Source organism: Lepisma saccharinum, unplaced genomic scaffold, assembly GCF_977018435.1.
Source record: "Lepisma saccharinum unplaced genomic scaffold, izLepSacc3.1 HAP1_SCAFFOLD_228, whole genome shotgun sequence".
Lineage (NCBI taxonomy): Eukaryota > Metazoa > Arthropoda > Insecta > Zygentoma > Lepismatidae > Lepisma > Lepisma saccharinum.
Window position 1 is genome coordinate 529,002 of NW_028143007.1, and position 24,453 is coordinate 553,454.

General features: G+C 37.1%; 1 protein-coding gene across 1 annotated transcript; it reads right to left on the reverse strand.

The window, feature by feature from the left end:
• Positions 1-21,012: 21,012 nt before the first annotated feature.
• On the reverse strand, positions 21,013-21,426 carry LOC145982524 (uncharacterized). Its single transcript, XM_083115974.1, has one exon. The coding sequence runs from the start codon at positions 21,424-21,426 to the stop codon at positions 21,013-21,015; it is 414 nt and encodes a 137-aa protein (XP_082972100.1).
• Positions 21,427-24,453: the final 3,027 nt, after the last annotated feature.

Consider the following 24,453-nt stretch of genomic DNA (forward strand, 5'->3'; position numbering starts at 1 on the left):
TGTTTGCTTTCGCATGTCTTAAACAACATTGCACGATGCCGCCCCTGATACATTTCTCGATGAAAAGCTGCATGTCGCATTGATCTTCCGCGAAAAGTTGCAATCGAATGCTACTGGAATACAACATGGCATTCCAGGTGAATCCCGGAAGACTCACGAAGTGCGCAGGGTCGACTTTGTAATCACGAATAGCGGTTTGACGAAACGCTTGGAGCACGTCGAATAGGAGAAGCACGTCCAGCTTCAAGTATCAATCGTGGAAATCACCCAGCGAGCAGCATCGAAACTCGTTCCACATACGTTTGGCGTGCGCATAGTCTTCGTCGGAACACACGGAGTCCTTCAAGGTTGAATTAAAAGCGTCTTTCGACGGAAGATCCGTCTCGTCGAACTTCTCGGGCCCGTCGACGTACTCATATGGGTTCGAATAGCGTCCAAGGACACATCTGGGAAATGATCTCCGGTAACTTCTGGCATGTCCAACATGGCGACGCATTTTTCGAGGCTAGCCTGGAGAAAGCGGTAAGAATCGATGAATCTAAGTTCAATTCTTCTGTATTTTGGCTTCTTGCCAGCAGCGCACAACGTGCACTCATCGTCGCAGGTGATCATTTTGCTCATCCTACCATGATAGCCCGGTGGAATATTCACCCACTTGCTGATAGTAATGTATTTCTCGTCGGTCTCGGCAATCACACGGATGGATTTTTTATCATAGCCCAGCTCTTTGACGAAATGGTGAAGATCATAATTGCTGAGGCCATGGAAAAATACCGGCACAAACTTGGCAGTTTGAAGCTTCAAATTGCATCTATAGCATAACGGACTGATGTACTGACCCGTTACGTGATTGTGGTGTGTCACTTTTATCACACAATCATCAAATTTGGACCCGCAATTTGGACAATGTGTTGCACAAACAAACCTCAATTCTTCGTCTTCGGTAAGATCATTCATGGGTTTAGTCCTGAACAAAACATCACCCCATTCCTCCACTTCCTTGACTAGGAATTCCAGGAAGCGTTTTGCAGCCTCGGGTCCTCGGTAAAGAATCGGTTCCTTGCTATCTTCGTCCGCTCCTGCCATCCAGTGCACGTAGTATGCGAAACTGCAAGGTATGTGCTCGTGGTAGGCAGTAGTTGATGATTTCGCCGGATCTGGGTCGCAGATCGCCATGGGCTTCAAGAAGGCCTCAAAGTCCGCAACGATGACAACGGGGACCTCCAGCTGGGACTTGTACTTTCTGAAGAAATGAGAACCACCAGGGAACATGCACCTGGATGGTTGATGCTGCAGGCATTCTCTGAGGTGATCCTGCAGTCTCTCCTTGGCGGTTCTTGAACCTAGGTTGCTGAAAAATACCATACATCGATAACAGATTTCGATTTTATGTTCATATTTTGTTATCTCTCTTCTGACCAGCTTCGAAAGATCACGGATGAGGCAATAATGGTGCTGTTTCATATTTTCTATCAACAGCATGTGCACTACATTCACCTCATCACCTACAATTTTGCTGATCCGAAGCGGAAAAATATTTACTTTTTTGTTGCTGATTGTATATCCATACACATTTACACCGATTGGAATCTCGTTCTTTTGTTGATATGCTTTTTCGAATTTTTCGATTTTTGTCAGCTGCACAGGAAATGTAACGTCTTCGAAATATTCATCCAATTCATTCTCGTACTGGCTGTAACTTCCAACGCTCGTAGAGTTTTTTGTTTTATGATGCAAATGGGCCAGGAGACACCATTTGAAACACTGGTTGTCGTTGTTTTTAATGTTAAGAACGGCTTTCTTGTTTTCGATCACCTGCGGGAGCTTCACGTAAGTCGATCCCGAAAGAGGCTTGTATTTGCTTATGTTGATGTTGATGATATGTGTAGTGTTGCAAACACTCCAACCCGATCCTTTGCCTTGAAACTCTTCCTGCTTCCGGACGATCTCATTCACTAGCTTGTCGTAAAGTTCGCTTATCACCTCCCTCTCACTTTCCAGCAGAAGGTGTTGCTTTGTTCTACTGGAGAACATGTGAGTTTGTTCCGACGAATGCTTCTGGAACAACGAATCCAAAACCATGTCGAATTTGAAGGGGCCCTTGTCGAGAGTGGAAACCAAAATCTTAACCACTTCTGCTTTCTTCTCCTTCAGGAAAATTTCGACACTGCAGGGCAAACCCCTATTCTCGCTGCTGAGGCTGTAATTTGCCAACATATTCCTGAAGGCCGTTCTCTTCGGCTTAATACATTCTTCAGCCGATTCTGTGATCTTCGTTCTCTTTCCATGGCTCAACTGGTTTGAAGACTGCTTTCGCTTTACCCCACTCTTCTGATTGACGATCAAATTTTTTGTTGTTATCACTTTCCTGGATGTTGGGGAAGGTTTGGTGATGCTGGTGGGTTCTTTCGACGAACCAGGCCGTTGAATACATCTTTGTTTATGCCGACTTAGATTGGACTTGGTTTGTGGGATATTACAGAAGGGACGAATCTTGGGGTTCTTTCGTCTTCGGAACTGCAGTGGATGTGTCTTGTGACTGCGACATTTTTCTGCAACAGAGAAAGCAAACTTTCAGGGATATGCAATAGGCTATTATATACATATTGGGCCATTGTTTTGATTCGAATCTGTAAGTAAACAGTAAGACGCATCAAGATGCCGAACAATATCTTCGGCCACTCCAGAGGCGGCACGGATACCGAGCCACCCGACAACACTGAAATTCTGAAACTCGACCAACGAGTAAAGAAACTTCGCAGCGACCTGCTGACTCTCCAGAACACTCTGTCCTCGAGCCTACAAGATGAGATCACAAGTCTGCAGAAAACATTAGTGGATCCGATCCTGAAGATCGAAGCGGAATTCAAATCACTGTTCGCCAAGTATGCTGATTTAGTATCCTTGGAAAGTTTGAGCAGCATTCAGGAAACAGTGAACAACCTGCGAGAGGAATTATCTAACCTACAAAAATCCAGAGACATTGTTCAACTAAAAACTAAGTTTGAGGAACAGGAAACAAACATCCAAGCTAGCTTGAGCGAACTTCAAAATGTTATATCTAACATTAAGATCCAACTTGAAACCAACCCTGCACCCGAAGACATACTTCTGATCAATCGAACAGTGGCCGATCTACGAAACGAACTCGGTAGTTTTCGGGATGAGATCCCGTCTCTGATATCCTTTGCAGAACTTGAAAACTCGGTGAAAAACATCAGGGAGAAACTTCAAACCGTCGAAGAAGCCATTGCCAACTTTCCGTCGTCCGAGGAACTGAAAATTATAGGAAAGTCTGTGGCCAACATCAAACTGCAACTCGAGACGTACGAGGATTTCGGTAAAATCCAAGGCACCGTAAGCCACATCGAGGACACTTTGTCGACCATGAGAACTGATCTATCGACCGTGCAGGAAGCTTTGGAATTGAAATTGCCAGGCATAACGGAAACCCTGACCACCGTTCAACAGCAAATTACCAAGCTGGAAAGCCTTAACACCGAAACCGAACTTTCACACTTCCATCACCTTATCGACGACATACAGAGCAAGTTGGAAACACTGCAGCAATCAACCCCTACACAGGACGACATGACGCGACTCCGGGATGCGCTGGGTACGGTAGCCGACGCCAGTGAGCTGGACGCCGTGAGAAAAGCTTTGACCGCGCTGCAGAATACAGTCGTCAACTTACCAACATCGCAGGAACTGAAAGCCGTGAAGAGGACAGTGAATCGTTTGCTCAAATCCGAGGACGTGAAAAACATTCAGATTGAAATCGTGCAAATTCGAGACACCATCGCCACGATGCCCACCAACCAGAACGTCAACGAGCTGCACACTCTGTTCGCAGAAATCAGAAATCAGGTTCACGACCTCGCGACACAAAACTCCAAACTGAGGCTCGTCGAAAGCTTGCAGCAGATCATCGCAAACGTGAAACTTCGAATCGACGACGTGGAGACCGGTCAAGAATCTGCTTTGGCTGATTTTGCCGACAAGCTTCGCGAACTGAACGAACACTTCAAGCAACTTCGCGTGGAAATCAAGATCAAACCTTCTTACGACAGCATCGTTAACCTCTTCAGCGAACACCTGGAGCCCGTACAAAACAAACTGGACGACGTGCAGGAGGAACTGCGAGCCAACGTCGGCAACCTGAACGTTAGCCTCGACAACTTAAAATCGACAGTCGTCCTAGAGATATTCAGCATCCCAAATCGAGAATTTCCGTCCCCTTTCAATCCACGAAGCAAACTCTACATGCTCACTCCTGTCAAAGCATACCATCAATTTTACCTCAGGGGAAAACTTCAGTTTGTCAAGATAACTTACTGGTCGCTACTGCGAGCCCTTCACTATCCGACTATAACTGTGACGAATATAGGGGACGAACCTAAAGTCCGCAATGTAGAGCTGTTTGATTTCACACACCCCGAAAGTGGAGAGACTTCATATGCAGAGGATGCTTCGCAAATCATAGATAATCAAGTCGGTGATAAACTATATGTAGAGAACCCCACGCTCTCTCCAGCACAAAATCCCATCGTCATTGTGTTCCTTTTCTCACATGACGTTCAGTAGAAGCAAGTAAAATTTTGTTATGTAAACTTATTAAAGATTAAACGAGACTTTCCTGATTAGCACAAAAATACACTGATATTGTGCGATCACGAGATAATTTGAGTTAATAATATGCAATGTAAAAGTAAATTCCAAGTTAACTCGGGTTAATAAAGCAAGTAAAAACATAATTGCTGTACTTACCTCTGTTGAAGTACAGCTGTTCTTTCTCCTTCTTGCAAAAGTTTTCATGCAATTGAACACACCGTGCACCACAAGCTCATATAGAACTCAGACACTAGAAAAATGTCACTAGCAATTCACGGCAGGAATGCTGTTAATATACTCACTCCGGTCATCTTCTCGCTAAGCACTGCGAAAAGTCGATGTGGTAGGAAACGATATCGATCCGTCTAGGCTACATACATCGTTCTGTCTTGCTCACGCAATTAGAGGGAAAGAATTGCGTAAATAACATTAGCGACGACTCCTATACAGATATTTTTACTGGTAAAGATTTTCTTCCCCCCCCCCCCCCCGCCCCTTGCGTAATTAACCAAAAACCGCCCGAACGGCGAAAAGAGGCTCATCGGTAGAGGAAATGCTGGAATTTGTATTGTTTCTCGCACTAGAAACAAATATTGAAATTTTATTTTCACTTTTGTGTTGTACAGCATAAAAATATGAAATGCACAAAAGACTTCGAGGCTCACGCGCACAAAATTGATCGGCCATGAAATGTTCGGGAGGGGTTGTCTGACCAATCAGAGCCATTCACCATTGGAAGAGGATAGGTTAGTTCGTGCATGATAGAATAAATGTTGCCAACTCACTAGGTTAGTTTAACTCGTAAAATATTGTGGTGAAATATTTATGGCAGAGTTGGCAACGCTGACAGCGAGGCACCGTGAACGACCTTAAAATATACAGCGTAAACAACATGTTGTCAACTCACTAGGTTAGTTTAACTCGTAAAATATTGTGGTGAAATTTTTATGGCAGAATTGGCAACACTGACAGTGAGGCACCGTGAATATACAGCGTAAACGGCTACGCAGAGTTTGCAACGCTGACAGTTACCTGCGTAAGGTTTGGAAAAAAAACGTGAAAGGGGGTTATTATTTTGAGCTGTTTGGAAAATAACCGTGAAGGTAGTGCCCTATAGGTGCTTTCCCGTGAAGGTAATGGGGTAACCGTGAAGGTACTGGGTTAACCGTGAAGGTACTGCTCTATAGGTGCTTTGCCGTGAAGGTACTGTGTTAACCGTGAAGGTACTGCTCTATAGGTGCTTTGCCGTGAAGGTACTGCTCTATAGGCGCTTTGCCGTGAAGGTACTGCTCTATAGGTGCTTTGCCGTGAAGGTACTGCTCTATAGGTGCTTTGCCGTGAAGGTACCTTAAAATATACAGCGTAAAAGGCTACGGTTCGCTACTACCCTATAGGTGCTAAACATTACGCACATATCTGTGGTAAGGAAACTTTATGTTTTTTCCCCGTAGGGTTCACATTGTTTTTCACGTATCTCAGATTACATTTAGACTATAATATACTGCTGGACAATGAAAACCGGACACTTTAATATTTGACATCTGAATTGCAATAACAGCTCGCAGGTATATTACAGAATGTTCGGCAGATCATGTAGTACCATATGCACCATTCATAGGCTCGGACTTTGTTTATGCATTCGTACTTAATTCAGTTTCTGCAACATTTAGTTAGCCCTTGTACCAGAGCTTTTATCGACCCATTGCGTTATCACAAAAAATGCAAGTGTCCGGTTTTTTTTGTCCAGCAGTATATCAAGAAACCACATCAACATCGATCATCTTTCGAGTTTCTACAGTGCGTTCGTTTTGGCTCTGGGCCGGGATAGCGCGTGAACAGCTTTGAACAACTATTATAACACAGGTTACTACTCTTTATGCAATATAAATATAATTGTGTACATGCTAAAGATATGTACGTAAATGAGGGAGACACGGGACGAAAATGCCAGCATCTGCACCATGTCACGTGCTAGGCTATCTCGGCCCAGAGCCAAAACGTAACATGTCCTACTTCTTCTTTTGGAAACAAAATTATTATCTTTGATACGTCTAATCGCTAGTGTATTTATTTTATTTCATGCCGTACACACTACCTACCAACGTTTGGTAAAATTTGAACTTTTCAAATTTTTCTTTGATCCTGTGCGGATCCAACATCAAGATTTCGATAAAGAACGCTTTTCGATTTTCATCTGTTTATTTTGTTAGTGCCTTTATTTATGACGTCACACAGGTCATACGCGACAAACGCAGAAAAAAAACACCTTATGATTGTGAACTACACTAGCAACGTACCAGTAGTCATTTCTTGCCTTCATTCAAAACCCCAAGGGATTACACAAATTTGTCTGGACCAGGGTTGGAAAAAAACCCAACATAAAACCAGTTTTCTTGTTTTAAACCAGTTATTTTTGGTTTAAACAAAGTTTAATTTAAAATATTTGGTTACTGTTAATTTATACTAGTTGTGAGGTAAATACTAAGTTATTTCTTTGATTACAGAACATGCATCTTGCTCAAAATTCTAATTTACTGACAAAATTATACACAAAATACATTATTTGAAGAACTACAATGTAGAGATTTCATATAGAAATGTCTCTTTAATATTACAAGAGAGAACAAAAAAGTTAGTGACACATACTACTGTACAATATTCAAACTAGTTAACTAAAATTTTAAGTTGAGTTCAAAATGCACTAACATTCTATACCTACAGGTTGATTTGAACATAAAAGTTAAAAAACTATAAACACTCAATATGTTGACCAAGGCAGAAATTTATTTTATCATAAAACATAAACTAAACGTAACATTTCAACCTTCTATAGTGGAGCCCAAGTTAAGAGTTCAGTATGGGCCCTTATGGGCTTTTACTTTTGAGATCACCACCCCTAAACAAGTGTGTTTCTGTCAGAAACAAAAGTCGTTATCATTCGAAGAGAAAATAATAAATAAGCAAAAACCAGAGGAAATGTAAGGCTTTGATGGTTTACACCTTCTTTTGCAATTCGGACCATGAAAACAAGACGTTTTCCTTTCTTGTGTTTACCGCGATTTGGGGAGTTAAAACTAACAGCCGTCCGACGGTTGCCACTTGCTCCAAACACGTGTTGGGAAGAGGGAAGGGGGCGGGGAATGGCCAGGCAAAAGTTCGTGAATAGGCTCCTGTCGGGGGTCAAGTGGTTTGTTGTTTGCGTGCGCGCTTTCTCATTTTGGGTATTTCTTGAAGGAATTTATTATGGCCGAGTCTGCTGCCACGCACGTGTCAGCAGTAAGAATAAGCGTCAAATTTGCTGCTGCCACGTAATTCGTCTGCTAAAATGATGTTACAAATCTTAAGAACAGATTAAGACGAGATAAATGCAAGTATATGATTAGTGGGAATGAATGTACGGGTAATTTAGAACCTTTATCTTTAGAAAGCATTTAGCGATATTATTTTAATGCTAACAGAACTTAACCTAACTACGAGAGCATTTCGGTTTATTATTAGAAGAATGCTGAGGGACTTAATCTTAAAACATTTTTGTAAAAGTAATCGCTACAACTTAACAGTATGTGTTTAGAACCTTTATCTTTAGAAAGCATTTAGCGATATTATTTTAATGCTAACAGAACTTAACCTAACTACGAGAGCATTTAGGTTTATTATTAGAAGAATGCTGAGGGACCTAATCTTAAAACATTTTTGTAAAAGTAATCGCTACAACTTAACAGTATGTGTTACAGACGTAATTGCATACATAGCATGATGAAATCACGATAAAACAAAGACCGAGTTTACTGCCACGCGCATCTTTTTTGAGGTTCCAGCAGAAAAAGAACGTGGCAGCAGACACTGCCATTTATTATTATAATGATTCTACAACAGCAAAATGGCAAGGGGTGGTATTATCAAGCATAAAAGTGTCCAGAGTCTTACAAGTAAAGAGAGACAAATTGTAATAAACATAAATATACTTCAAGCAGAAACATCCCGGTAAAAGTGTTAGTTGGACTGCAAGCGAAAATGCTGAAACGACTGGAATTTCGTTCAAAACTGTTTACAAAATTAATAGCGAAGCGATTAAAGGTCCTTTTGCAACACCAAACGAGCAGAAAAAACGTCAAGAGTTAACGACTTCGAATATAACTTTAATACGAGGCGATGTGCGGCGCAGGCACATTGTATATAATACATTGCCGGATTTTTTCGGGAGGAGGTTCACTTGCCCCTCCCAAAATGATGACTAAGTATTATGAAAAGTATTGAGAGCGTTATATTAAAAGATAAAAAAAAATGAACGAGCCATTTTTCCTAGATATTTAAAAGAATGTCAGTCTCCTTTCTGTAATTATAATAAAACTCCTTTTATTTCACACCTCTACTAATAATTGATTGATTGAGTTTTAAGTCCAATTTTATAGGCAGATAGGTTAGTTGGGACTGAACCTACAGTTTTATGTGAGATACGAAGTACTATGTGCCTCCAGCAGGTATCTAACCCTGAATCACTTGATTTTAATGCGACTACGGAAATTCTGCTAATGCTATCCCCTTATAATCGAAGGGCCCTGGGTTCGTTTCCTGGCGGAGGTACATTCTAGGATGAATTATACATTGAAGGCTCAGTTCCGATTAGTTCATCTGACCACAAATTACACCTAGAACGAACCCTTGCAATTATATTGATGTGAATGACGTGACGTGTCCAATGGGCGTATATGCTGGTCATAACCCCCTCCCCCCTTCCTTGGATAAGTATTCCTAAAAGAAGAGGGTCAACAGCAGGAGAAGATGGCATATGAGGACCAGCTACTAAAAAGTATACGTACTACCCCCCTCCCCCTTCGAAAACACTGGGCACAACACTGATATAAGGGCACTCTTTGATGTGTCGAATAAGTTGCAAATCTGCACATTATATTTCCAATATTACGTAATGCTTACAGCATATTCTGTGCACGTCCCAGAAAAAAATAATCTAGACCCGCCTATGACTGTCGAGCTGCTGCTGTACAAAACGAATAGAGGGACAAAACAATAAAGACACAAGACTTTCTGTGCGGTCTTACGAGTTGTTTGCGAGCACTTACAGGTCGGGGGGAGAGATTTGCTTTGGTGCATGCCGGTAATGAACACGGTTTTGTCTCAAACAAGACAGTGTGCCGATAAATGTGAAACAGGCCTCCCCGATGGCACAGTGGTAACGTCCTGGTTTGATACCCTTTGGAGGCATATAGTGGTTCGGATCCCAGTTTAAACTGTAGGTCCAGTCCCGATTAGCCTTTCTGTGCAAAAGGTGGACTTAAAGGGAAAAACACGGCCTACGTACACGATGAAATGGACAGCAAGACGTATGACAAGTATATTCGGGAACAGTTATTTGCAAATCTCCCTCCATGGACCGTCATTACTCTGTACCACAGCCGCATGAAAGAACAGCTTCCCATCAAATCATGGCGAAAGGATTTGTATTCTTGTATTGAACAGTACCCGTTCCGTTAATCACTAACTTTTGTTGCGGCGTGTACTACAGCAGAAGTTCGATGCACGCCGGAGCTTTCTTCCACTGCGCACCATGCGGCAACACTGTCCCCATAAGCCCCATACTGAACTCTTAAGTTGGGCTCACCAATAGCAAGGTCTTCTTCAAACTCTGCACCAAGTACAAATGTTACAAGGTACAAAACAGGACGATATATATACATAAAAATTACTCCCTCCAGACTATTAGAAAGTTGTTTTCCTGGAACATTCCAGCAGGTGGCCTACCCGTGCCAAATGCACTTTCACCTAACACGCGATTTATCTAAACATGGCAGGAGAGACACAATGAACTGGAATGGGGGACTGAAGATAAAAAAGAATGGAGGAAGGTGTTAGAAAGAGTGGAAAGGACAAGAGAGAAAGAGGAGAGAAGAAGGAAAAAGACTGAAGAAAGAAAGGAAAAAGAGCCTGAGACAAAGAGTCCAACCACATTCCAAATGAAATAAAATGTTTAGCTAAATCGCCTGTCAGGTGTACATTTGTACTTGGTGCAGAGTCTGAAAAAGACCTTGCTAGAAGGTTGAAACGTTACGTTTAGTTTATGTTTTATAAGAAAATATATTTCTGCCTTGGTTAGCACATTGAGTTTTTCATATCATGGAAACAAGGCTTAATGGTGTTATAACTATAAACACCATTTGTCTTGTTGAAAATATTTTTGTTTTCCTGTCTGCTTACTTTTAGAGTTTACATTTTCACATCACTATTAAATACTTTAAACAGAAATACAAGTTTAGATGCTTTCTCTGTGCCTAATCGATTGCGTAATTTGAAAGCCAAGTCCAAATGATGAAAAGATTCTTTCAACACTTGCTGAAGAAGCCTTGCTGTCAACAACTGTTCAATAATGGAAAAAACTTTGTCAATAAATTTATAAATGTCATTCTTTTGACTTTCCACCATTCGTAGGGTGTAACCTGTGATGTGACTTAATTCTGGAAAAGTAACTCTTGAAATGGTGAGCTGTTTTGACTGAAATTTTACCATTAACGGAAGAACTGTGATGGATACTTCGACTTTAAAAAATCAAATGCTGCTTTTTTCTTCTTCAGTTAAATCAAGTGATGAATTATCTTCTTTTGGATCCAGCATGTAAGCGAAAAATGGGCTAATGTTACAGCCATATTATATCTGTTTTTTGAATTTTTGTTTCACGCGTTTCTCATTTGTAACTCCAATTTCCAATTTGAAGTTTCTTCCACACACGTACTGACTCAGAGATGGTGCAGTTGTTTTTCTGTACTTCATCAACGGCAGTGGTAATAGGCTTTAAACGATTAAACATGTCCTCTACATTTCGCTTTAATAAAAAATTGGAAAGTTGTGTTTGCACTGCCTTATCAATAGTTCACGATTTTCTTAGCAAATTTTTAACGAAGTTGCTCAGCCTTTAAGATATGACTCCAAGCAATCTACCGTGGTATTCCAGCGCACTTCACTTGGGAGAACAAGTTTTGAGGCACTAGATTATCTGTAACATGCATTAGCAAAATGCTTGTTTCTGAAGTACTTTATTACATTTAGAACATGCTGTTTCATATTTGAAAACTGAAAGTAATTTGTTAGCAGATTTAGTACATGTGCTGAGCAACTATAAATGATGACATCCAAATCTTCGTAATTTTCAAGCAACATTTTTGCAACATTGGCAACATTATTTGTAACAACAGAATGAACCTTACACTTTAAGTCTTCGTTACATTTTTAAATTCTGTTCAGAGCCACTTCTGCCAGATAATCGGCAGTGTGAGCTTGAACAGATGTGTCAATTGTGTCCACTAAATAAACATCCCCTTCTTTGATGGTAACTGTAAGGCATATTATTGGTTCATTGTGGACATTTGACCAACCATCAAACCCAAGGCATACACTTCGATTTCTTCTTCATAAATAGTTTGCAATAAAGACCCACTAATTTATTTTCTATTTGGAGGGATGTAACCTGAGCGAAGTTGTTGCATAAGTCGCACAAATTGAGCATGTGCAACATTACGAAAGGCAGAATTTGTTGCGAATATAAAACGAGCTACTTGCTAATCCAAAGACATCTTCTACATTGGTGTTGATCTAACTACATATGAATCCAAATGCTTCAATTTTTCTCTTCTTTCCCTCAGTGTATTTCCAATCCTCTCATTAGAAGAAGATGCAATAGTGTCTGAAACATGAGTGGATGTACTTGAGTGGTGAACTTGAGGTTGAAATGCTATCTGTAAAAAAAGGTCTGCATTAACATAGGCCTATGATATACATTCACATTTTAAAAAAAAAATGGTAAGCTAGTTCGGCTACCCAAGTAATTGTTTAATCTTTACAAAAGATACAAGAACATTTTCATTTTATCAAGGGCGAGTCAAAGTAAATTAATTCGAAGGATCCATGTTTTGCACCCTGCTATGGGTGAACCTACATTATTATGTTTCAATCACTACTAGTAAACAGAAAAAGTACAAATTCAATGAGAAGGTTTGTCAAACAAATTACAAAAAACTACCTAACTGCTAAGTTGAAAAATGTACATATGTGTAGAGAACTTGGAAACTAACTGGATATAATCTAAGGTGAGCCGGGGTAACTCAGTCTGTAGAGCATCTCTGAGGCTCACCCAGCCTCCCATCCAGTGACGACGCCAGCCTGAAATAAGTGGTGGGCTACAGATTTCAGAGTCAAATTCTCGGGGGGCTAACTAATACTGAATAAAAGGTATTTACTTAATACTTTACTAAGATATAATTTTACCGGTGACTTAATTTACAGTCAGAACCAAAGATAAATCACTGAGATGTTCCTTTTTTTCCATCATATACAAAATAACTTTTAGGTATCAAATAAAATGCAACAATTATATTGCTTTCTTTTCCTAAGACAATATTTAATGGAATAATATCACAGAGTTACAATTCATATGAATCGAACACTACAAGATACGCCATAAAAACTACACTCATTATCAGCTCGCTGCATATACGAATAAATACTACAAGTAACACTGTTTCTAGGTTTGTGAGTACTTCTTTGCTAAAATGAGAAAATGAACCACAGCAAGAAACTACTATAAACAAACGTCTGTTTTTATGAGCAGCTTCAACCTTGTTTAAATCCAAAGATTTTGCAAGCTCTTTAAAGGACATAATAGAGAGAGCACTGAACCACTCATTATCAATTCGATTACGTAGGTAATACTTGATTTGCCGCAAGAAGCCGTTGATGGGGACTACTATAGGAGGTACTTGAGGACACTTTTCAAAATATGCCTTATATAGGACAAAAATCGCCAATAAACGCAAGGTAAAAACCCAAAATCAGGGCAAAAAGTGTTAAAAACCAAGGTAAAAATTCTGCTATATTCTTGTCACTTTCTAGAGCATTTTTATTTTTGGAGGAAAATTATAAAAATCTAATCCCATTTTATCACGAAATAGTCATAATCAAGCTGTATAGAACCCTAAAACAAATTTTAATAAATGATACATGGTATTTATATAAACTAAACAATTATTTAATAACCATAAGGAATCGTGTCAATAACACCATTTTTTCCCGGTAAGATCACCCGTTTATCGTATTCCAATTTAAATTTCTTTTGAATTGTTTTGTTAACCAAAGTATGTGTTTTTCTGCTTTTTGTAATTTGGTTATATTCTAAAATAATTTTATCAATTTCTTTATTTAAAATCTTTATCATATCAGCCATACTTAATTTCTGAGAGTTTACGTAGTTTAATGTGAATCCTTTAATTTTGCACACAACTTTACCTTTTGATGTTTTATATGCATAGCTCTTTGGTCCTGTAGATATGAATTCTATTATGTAATCACCGCTTAACTCGTCTGTCCATTCTCCAAGCATGCAACCAGTTTTTACAGTATTTGTATCATTATCAATGTATATAATAGATTCAGTATCGTAATAAACTACTTTGCCACCTAGTTTGTCAAGCATATCATATAATCTCAATCTAGAATATGAGGTTGTAAATAATGCAATCAATGTGTTTGTTTTAGTAGGATCTTCCAACCACTCATCCTTTGTTTGATACCTAGCCTCAAACATGTTATCGTTGATTAATGATAATTTTATACATTCTAGTTAAGGGTTTAAAATATATGATACAAATCTTTTGCTGAGTTGATATAATCCGTAGTTTCCATTTTTCGTCTTTGACCAAATTTACCGTAAAATACGTTCAAAAGTAGTTTATCCATGGCGCGTAACACTGGGTTAGGTTTAATGTTATTAATATCCAATTCGATACCTAATCTATTTTTTACATCTTCAACATACAATTCTTTATTGCTGTAATTATTTTCCCACTCGCTGGTTTCTAATTTTATTTTTAAGAATTTTGGAATGTAACTTTTAAACAGATTGGTGCTTCTTTTCTTAAAGTGCCAGACTTCATATATTTTAGTTAACTTATATCCCATTTTAAGCGCTTTATTAATTTCCGGTGTGCTCCATGTACCAGTAAATCTTCTTTCAATGTCTGAGTGATTGCATTCACGATTTTTTGAATGAGAGCATATACCGCATAATGGAAATGTTAATGTTTCTTTTTTAATAGGTAGTACAGGATGATATAATTTTCTTGGTGGTTGTACCTTGCATTTAATTAATCCAAGACAATTCGGGTTGTAATTTTGAGGATGTAATATTTTTACTGGATGACCAACAGGAAACTTGTCATAGAACATAACTGTTGGATACAAACTACAAATATCTATATATTTTAACTTTTTTCCACGAACATGTAATTTACTTGCGTTTGTTCTTCCACCGTAATAAGCATCCCTAGGGGTGATTGGTGTTACTATATCGTTTATTTTATGTTTAAGTTTTTTGTATCTAGGTTCCCAATCACACTCCCACATTTCTATAATATTGTACCCTTTATCTTTTAATTGCTGAGTAAACAGTTTTGTTTTTTCATGAAGGTCACCTATGAGTCATTCCATGCGAAATCAACACAGCCTTTGACCTGACCATCTCCGATTTTCATGAAATTTGGGTAATTGAAATTATGCATGGAACTTAGTAAGTATGACAATTTTTAGTTTCGTGCGTCTTGTAATTGTTAAATTATTCAAGGTCAAAGTTTGCAGAAATTGCCCTTTTTGAGCCCGCTTAGCTATACTAAATCTGCTGTAACTCCGCCCCTATTTCGCCTAGGAAGCTCAAATAAAGCTTATTGTACAGGGAATTGAACAAGCTTTCCAGTGATATATAACAAGCCTACCTTTGGATAAAAATATAATTTTGTCACGTGACCTTGACATTTGACCTTGAATATCTCAAAACATGTCGTCACCCAAAATCGTGAAAAAAAAATATATTTGGTCCCTCATACCATACTCTAAAACATACCAAAAAATCATTCTGGGACTACAATGGGATCAGAAGATACAATATAATATGTGTAACTATGTGAGTGATAAAAGCCTCATTACATGAACTATGAAGAGTCAAATGTCCCTTAACACCCTCTACAAAATGTGAAGGAGTTATCCTGGGTATAATTGGTCATAAAAGAAATAGGTTAGGCACAGGGAGATCCCTAGCCGTGTGTGTCAAGCACAGATCCGGCATATTGTTGACCGCCATATTGAATTCAACGCAAAAATTTCAAAGGAAAGGGGGTGATGTGATATATCAAATGAGGCTAGAATTTCATGAGAAATAAAGTGACGAAGGATTTTCCAACGTATCTTACGCCAGCAAAAAGTTATACACATATCTTTCACTTACGATACATGCACATTATAATGTTGTCAATGTTCCTGTGAGCACACTCGTTGACGTCTCTCACACTCGCATAGAACATTTGGTAATGTAGCATGTGCAACAACATCGCAAGCAGCAACTATGCCTTCTCTCAGATGGTCAATATCAGGGACTTTTAGTGCATGCACCATTCTCTTCAAATGTTTCTGAAGGTAAAAGTCCTCCTAAGATGTTAGATCTGGGGAATGTGCAGGCCTTTTAATAGATCCCCGTGTGTCCATCAATCTACCTAGAAAATTACCATGAAGAAATTGCGAAAATGTCTACATAGTGTGGTCACACTCTGTCCTGTTTCAAAACTCTCGAAAAGTGCCATATCCCGTAAGCAAGGGTGAAAATCCTTTTCACTTAACAAATCCAAGAAGCCCTCACCATTTTAGGTTCCGTTGTTGAATATGGACCAACCATTTCCGTTCGCCATACATTATACCACATAATTAGCTTACCAGCAACAAGCATTCGACTGAGCAAATCACAGGTATTGCATATTATTTTTATTAACTTCACCGTGAACATAAAAATTTGCCTCGTCACTGAAGAATTTTTCATTCCAAAGGAAGTGTCACGTAATTGTTTGAGATACTTTCCCAATATTCTTCACCATTCAACTATTTGGTGAATGTAGCTGATTAAAATCATATGCAATGGTGCGTATACTTCTTTCTCTCCCAAGATGTCAGCGTGATCTCGATGAGTTCCTAACACGTTAGGAGCATTCCAATGCTTTGTTTTTAACACCTCGAAAAGGAGAAAATGGTTACAAGCATGCAGTAATAAATTTTTGCTGGTTAAATATATTTTGGAAAATCCTTCGTCACTTCATTTCTCGTGAAATTCTAGCCTCATTTGATATATAACATAACCCCCTTTCCTTTGAAATTTTTGTGTTGAATTCAATATGGCGGTCAACAATATGCCGGATCTGTGCTTGACACACACGGCTAGGGATCTCCCTGTGCCTAACCTATTTCTTTTATGACCAATTATACCCAGGATAACTCCTTCACATTTTGTAGGAGGTGTTAAGGGACATTTGACTCTTCATAGTTCATGTAATGAGGCTTTTATCACTTACATAGTTACACATATTATTTTGTATCTTCTGATCCCATTGCAGTCCCAGAATGATTTTTTGGTATGTTTTAGAGTATGGTATGAGGGACCAAATATATTTTTTTTCACGATTTTGGGTGATGACATGTTTTGAGATATTCAAGGTCAAATGTCAAGGTCACGTGACAAAATTATATTTTTATCCAAAGGTAGGCTTGTTATATATCACTGGAAAGCTTGTTCAATTCCCTGTACAATAAGCTTTATTTGAGCTTCCTAGGCGAAATAGGGGCGGAGTTACAGCAGATTTGGTATAGCTAAGCGGGCTCAAAAAGGGCAATTTCTGCAAACTTTGACCTTGAATAATTTAACAATTACAAGACGCACGAGACTAAAAATTTTCATAGTTACTAAGTTCTATGCATAGTTTCAACTCCCCAAATTTCATGAAAATCGGAGATGGTCAGGTTAAAAATTGCACATATCTGTGTTGATTTGGCATGGAATGACTCCTATGCTTTCTTGCTTTTTGTTGTTAATTATATCATCTTTGTAACAATTTGGACAAGCATGCCAGAAGCACCCATGGAACTGATAAACTGTGTTGGTTGTTTTATCAAATCCATCAATCTTCCGTCCTAGTATAGTGTCTTCCCCACCGTTTAAAGCGTGTTCGATTTTATCACCTAATGTTCTTAACCATGATATAGACTTTTTACTATACGTTTCATGGTTGCTATCTTTTAATACAGCTATATTATCGGATTTTATATGATGATATCTAAATTCCGCCATTGCTACACTTGAAATTGTTATGTATTGAAATGGGTCAATGTTACACGTATCTAGAAATGTTTGTCTAAGTTTTCTAACTGCTTGAGTCAGTATGTCTACATCTGACTCACAATACTCACTCATTTCTTTTTTAAAGTCAAATATGTAATTATCTTCAACTCGTTCACGATGCCACTGTAAAAAGTGATTTCTTGTATGCCAATGTTTACAAGTTGCATCTGGGTTGCATTTACTGCATTTTTTCATAGTGCTCTCTCCGTAATATTCAATATTCGGTATTGTTCCCACATATGTCTGGTTTTCTGTTGTGTTGAAGAAGTGAGGAAAGTATCCTTTCTTTAACTCGGCTAATTCAAATGTTTCTGGGAATGTACTCAATAGTTGTGAGATAAAGTTGTGAATCGCATATTTGCATTACTAAGAATCATGGACATAATTTGGCAACCTTTATAAATAGTGAACGGTTTGTATCCATTTCGCATACAGTAGTTCATAACGAAATACCAATCATACGATCTAGCGTTGTGCGCTATAACTGTATAACCCCGATGCTTCTTAGATATTAACCATTTACAAAATTCATCGCTATTTTTAAAATGAAATTTTGCTCCATCTCCAAAGAGATATTCAGCAACTACGTAGTTTGGTTTATGTTCTCCGGTTTCCTGGTTAGCCTCAAAATCAATTATAATATATTTTCTGTATATGTGCATGTAGGTTTTTGTAATGTATTATGTTCTTTACAGACATTGCATGTTGTTAAAGGTGAAAGCGAATGTTTTAATGTTAAGAAATTTTTACACTTTTTACATTCACAAATTTCGTATCCACATTTATGCTCTTCATTTATCTTGCATATTTTATTGCATTGTAAACATTTGTAAACTATTTGACATACTTTTTTTGTGCTGCCCAAAACACTCTTCGTTGTAACAATATCTATTGCACTCTTTGCAGTATTTGGCAGATTTGTTACCAAGATGAGTAGGACCACAACATGTTATACATAATTCTTTGCATATAAGATTCTTGTGTTTATAAGGTGTGTTGCATCGATCACAGTAATTTGACAGTCCTAAAATTGCACTCATTTTAGTAATCACGTGAAAGTGATTTTCAACTTTGTACAAGAATATGGTTATATCTCGTTCTCCTATTCCTTTGTATATAATGGTGTTAAAGTTTTCGGCACAGACAACTTTTATACACACGTTTTTAAGATAATGTTCAACTTTTCTAAAATAACTCAGATCAAACGGTGCACCAGGATCGTGTCTAATTTTGTTGCATAGCTCTATTGCTAAATTCTTTTGTAGAGTTCGCCCCTTTCGTATATAAGTGATATCATTATTACTTAGTTCTCTGTCAAGTATAATGTTTGTCTTGTATGTAAATGCTGCAATAACAGCTCTTGGTCCACACAGGTTCTCGTTTGGATTTTTTATTTGCAGTATGCTCTGTTTTGTTCTAACATCTTCAGCAAGGTTTATTATTTTTCTAAGTCTTCCACCAGTTGGCATTTGAACTATTTGAATATAGAATCTTTTATTTTCTAAAGCAATCTCATATATTGTTCCATTATTTCGTTAAAATGGCTTACCAGAGTGCCATGGTTGATTGTTGTATTAAAACCTGTAGAGAAAGCTTTAGTATGAAGCCTTGGATTTTCAATAACAAAGTTTATTCTATCTACGCCTTCTCTAAACCCAACATCTGCTTTTCTTTATTCAATAATTTGATTAATAATATCATGTAATGCAAATAAATCTACATTATTGTTGTCAACTATAAATTCCACTCTATAACGAGCATTCGAAAAAACTGTAAGAGTATCAATATTCTCTCTATCATGTCCTTGTCTAACACATTCTTCAATAGCTACAAAGTTATCATTGGATGCGTAATATTCATCAATATCAATTGGAGATATATTAAATATATATCTTCAACTTCAACAGTGGATTGGCTTGCCACCAAAGTATCATCTAATGGACGTGATATGTTAAATATGTTGTTATGCTCATTATGAGTTTGAGAACTTGGTGTAAATAGATCATCACTGTAGGCAATATCAGTAAATGGCAATTTTTCTAATTGAGTTCTTATATAGAACCGAAGGTCACTTTCTGTTTTATACTTGCTATATCCAGTAATTCCATTATCTCTAGCATATTTTTAAATTATTTATACCCTTGGTAATATCTAACAAGTCAACTGGTTGTGGAAATTCAATATTACGTCTTGCAAATTGTTGTAAATCCAGAGTGTTTTATATAATCCCTTAGTTCCTCGATTGTTTTATATTTGTTGCATCCAGTTATATTATGCTCTTTAGCAAACTTAACTAAATTACGTCTACTTTTTATATTATCAACAGCATGAGTGGAAGCCTCTTGTGATAGTTGTCTTCTTATGTACTTTCTTAATCCGTTTATTGTTGTGCATCTGTTATACCCTTTGATACCATGCTGCTTAGCAATGTTTATTAGAGCACGCTTGGTTCTTACATTAAAAGGTAAAAGGTAAAGTGTTCCCCTGTGCATAGCACAACGCCATGAAGGCGTATAGGGGGTGTGGGGGTAACGCCCCACACTTTCTTGATCCGGTCGTGAGTGGGGGTGATGTGATCAGCACCACGCCCCTGACCGCCTTTACCCCCCAGGGTTTCCCCCAGGTACCCATGTTATTCGACGCTGGGTGGGCGCCGGGGCCGCTTCCACCGTTAGAAAAGTTCCCGGATTTGAACCGGCCGGGGATCGAACCCGGGACCTTGGTTCTTACATTATCTAGATCCATTGTATTATTTATATTAGAAGTATTGTGTTGCACTATATCATTTTCAGTATTCATTTAATACAATAAAATTTTTTAAACATTTATTTTTAACAAACTCTTTCTCATTAAGAGGTAAAACTTAGCACACTGTAACTACACAAGATATTTCTAATTCTGTTTTATGTTTATCTACTAATAATTCATGCATTTTAGATTTTGTATGTGGTTTAAAATTTAACTTCGTTATGTATTTATGGCATAAATCACAATACACTCTTTCAAGCCTTTTTTGATTAATTATTTTTTGACAAACATGACACCTATATCCAAAACCATTTTTCACGCATTTATTTTTAACAAACTCTTTCTCATTGAGAGGTTTAAAAGTCTTACAAATGGTGCATTTTCTTGCAAGCTCCATTTAATAGGGTAAAATTTTATCTTATATTAATACTGTACCCTTACTTCAATGTGTAGACAACATCTTTCTTAGGAACCCAACTGTTGTGTGAACTATCAAAACCAAGCCATTTAACATAGACCATATCTCCTTTTTTACGTAATACTTTCTCAACCAAGTATACATCGGGGTGTTTTGTTTTGTGTAGTTCTTGTTCATAAAATGTGCCGATGATTTGTTCGCCCTTAGAGTCCTTGAGAGATAATATGGTGGATCGCTTTTTAAATACTTTTTCAATCGTAAATATCTCAGTAGACCAGTTGGTTGTGTATCCTTTCTCGAATATGCCTTTTATCTTACTAACACGTACATGATTACTAACATTAAATTTTGGATGACTCATCGTTACCTCACTACGATACATACTGTTGTAGATCATATCTTGGTTCTTTAAACTGACATCAACAGGTTTCATTTTGATAGTGCTATGTACTGTAGGATTGTAGTCGTGAAATATTTTTGGTAATATGTCTATCCATTTATAATTACCTTGTATGGAGAACTGTTTCCACATTTTTCTTTAAGTGTTCTATTGAATCTTTCAAAAACAGATGTTTTGATGTTTGTACAAGTAGAATAATGATTAATGTCATATTTATTTATGAGCTCCTTAAAGTCCTTGTTGTAGAAGTCTTTGCCTTTATCGGTTTGAAGATTATTTGGTTTTCGCTTATTCAATATGTGTTCGAACGCGTCGGTGTCGTGCTTTCCAGTTTTATTTTTTAAAGGATTAGCCCAAGCATATTTAGAAAAGACGTCTATAATGGTTATCATATACTTGTACCCTTTGTTGATTTTAGAAATGCCTTTAAGATTGCCAGAGTCCATTTCAACCAAATCAGCTTGCCAAACATCATCTATTCCATAAGTTAAAACTTTTCTTGTATCATAATTCTTTCTAGCTGGCTTATGTAGCTCATCAATGATATGTTCCCTCTCACCTAAGTTTTTTAAAAGTAGATTTTTTGTATCCACATACAATACACTTTGACAGAGTATAAGACTTTCCATTTTTAGATTTTTTAGTAACAGAATTAATGCTGTTAGTTTTGTTTTTGCATTTAACGCAATATGATGTGATCATTTATTATAATAAAAAAACTGATATTACTCCATCATTGTATGAAGAACAATATAAACAACGGTATGCTCCTCCATTGCTGCTAGCCTATGTGGTGCAAAATGTAAAATATCCCCCTTTTCAAATTGGTAGGAAAAGTTTCAACTAAATCTGAATTTATAAAAGCATGAACATATTTATCAGAATCAGATTCGAAGTTTAACAGTTTTCCTTTGTATGGAAACTTAAATTGGGTAGTACCGTGAGTAAATTTAAATATACCTGGTTTATCACCTTTTAACTTACAAACTAAATTAATATTATTCATTTTTGTATTTTGACTTATTAAATTATGGAGCTGGACATTTACATTTGAAATTTTTGTATTCGTTTCATTAATTGAATTTAGGAACTCAGAATAATAATTATACCATTTTGTATTAATTTTTTGATCAATTGAATTTTGAAACTCATTTGTATTATTTCATTAATTGAATTTGTTATTTTTGTATCCACAAGATCAGTCAACACCTGATCGTTTAACACATGATCGGTTAACACCTTATCCTTAAATCTCTCAAAATCTTTCTTAAGTCTATTGATACCAACATTCTTTGATGTGTTTCCATAAATATCAACTCCCATTTATATAATAAAAATTGAATCGACTAGTCGAGGTATGAACTGATAAAATATTTTATTTTATTTCTGTATTTCCCATCATCTCGTTTGCATGTGCGATCTATAGTAATAAAACCATAATCCTGATTCGAACAATCACTACAAAGAGAGCTAAATTCCTCAAAGCCAAAGTCACCACCTGTTGTCTTTGTATATATGTTTTAAATTGGTTTCATCGTGCCTAAATATGCAAAGAAAATTAGCATTGTCCCTAATTAACTGTTTTGGTATCTTACTATACGTCTGCTCTAAATAAAACACATCAATCTGTTTATGTCTGCCACGCGTGTAATAGTCTCTCACATTATCTTGGTTCTCCTGTATAAAATCATCAAAAATAACAATAGCGTCACTTTTACAATCATCAAGTGATACCACATTTTCATTATTATTACGGAATGTACATACCTCTTTGCCTAATCCTTGTTCAACATCTTTAAATAGATTCTGTAAAAACACGTACTCTGGTTGATTTAAACTTTTTGAGCATATGTAGACATGTCTGTTCTTTTTATCCAACCACCTTGGGGATAATAAAAAGTTATCTAGCATTAAAGTTGTTTTGCCACATTTCGATGGGCCAACTATAATACATCTCATGTAATCATCATTTGGCAAATATTCACCATTTTTTCGATTCAATGATGATCTAGGTATAATGGTTTTGATATCCCAGTTCGTCATTTATATAAAATTCTTTTCTATAATTTTTGCAATTAATAGCACAAAATATTTTATACCGAACTGGAAATTATCCTTAATAAATGAACCCATCTGTTTCAGAACCAGTATCTGTTGCAGAAGCGAAGCTTGCAGAAGCGAACAAACTATTACAATTACGAGATCAATTAATTGAAGAATTTTAAAGTATCAAAAGATCCAATGCAGGTATATATAACAAATATAAAAAAAACAAGAACAACCTGTTATTGATGCCATTAATCACCTTGGAGATAAAATTGAAAAAGTTGTTGACAACACATCACTTGTTCCAGTAACACAAACGCTAACACAAACACCAACAAAAACACAAACACCTATTAAGGCGTTAACTAATTATACTACAATGTTATTAGGCCCGATTGTTTCCAAATATCTAAACACTAGAAACGATAAGTCATTTGGGATAGTTGGTGGTAATGATGGTAGGAATTACATTGGTAATGCTGAAGTCACTTTTGACAACGATAATCTTATTATTAAAGGTACAAAATATAAATCAACTGAAGGACTAATGGCTTTGTTAACAATAAATGATATTCCAAATGATCTTGTAGCACAAGATGACGCACAAAATTACGAAAACATATTATTTGAATCCGATGTAATTTATCAGAATAACGATCCTAATACTAAACATAGTAAATCAAGTAGATCAAAGAAATATATAACATTTATTAAACCCATATGGGATATGAGAATGAAAAAATGCAGTAGTGGAAGTGGATTGCGAAAATACACAGGCTTGCCTAAAGAATATGTTTGGATGAATGATGTTAGAAAACTAGTAGACAGACTGCTTGTTATAATGGGAGAAGAAGAGGCAGGTAACGATAACTTTTATAACGAGAAAGCTAGCATTACGAAAATGTTTTGCGATACGCTAACTAATTTCATTTTACAGAATCCTAAAAATATAGGTCACTTAATAAAAATAATTAGCATACTGCCTCCTCGAATTTGGGATAAACAAGGAGCAGG

Bases quoted from the DNA above. Each gene is read 5' to 3' on its own strand.
- LOC145982524 (XM_083115974.1), bottom strand. From the start codon at position 21,426: ATGAAACCTGTTGATGTCAGTTTAAAGAACCAAGATATGATCTACAAC.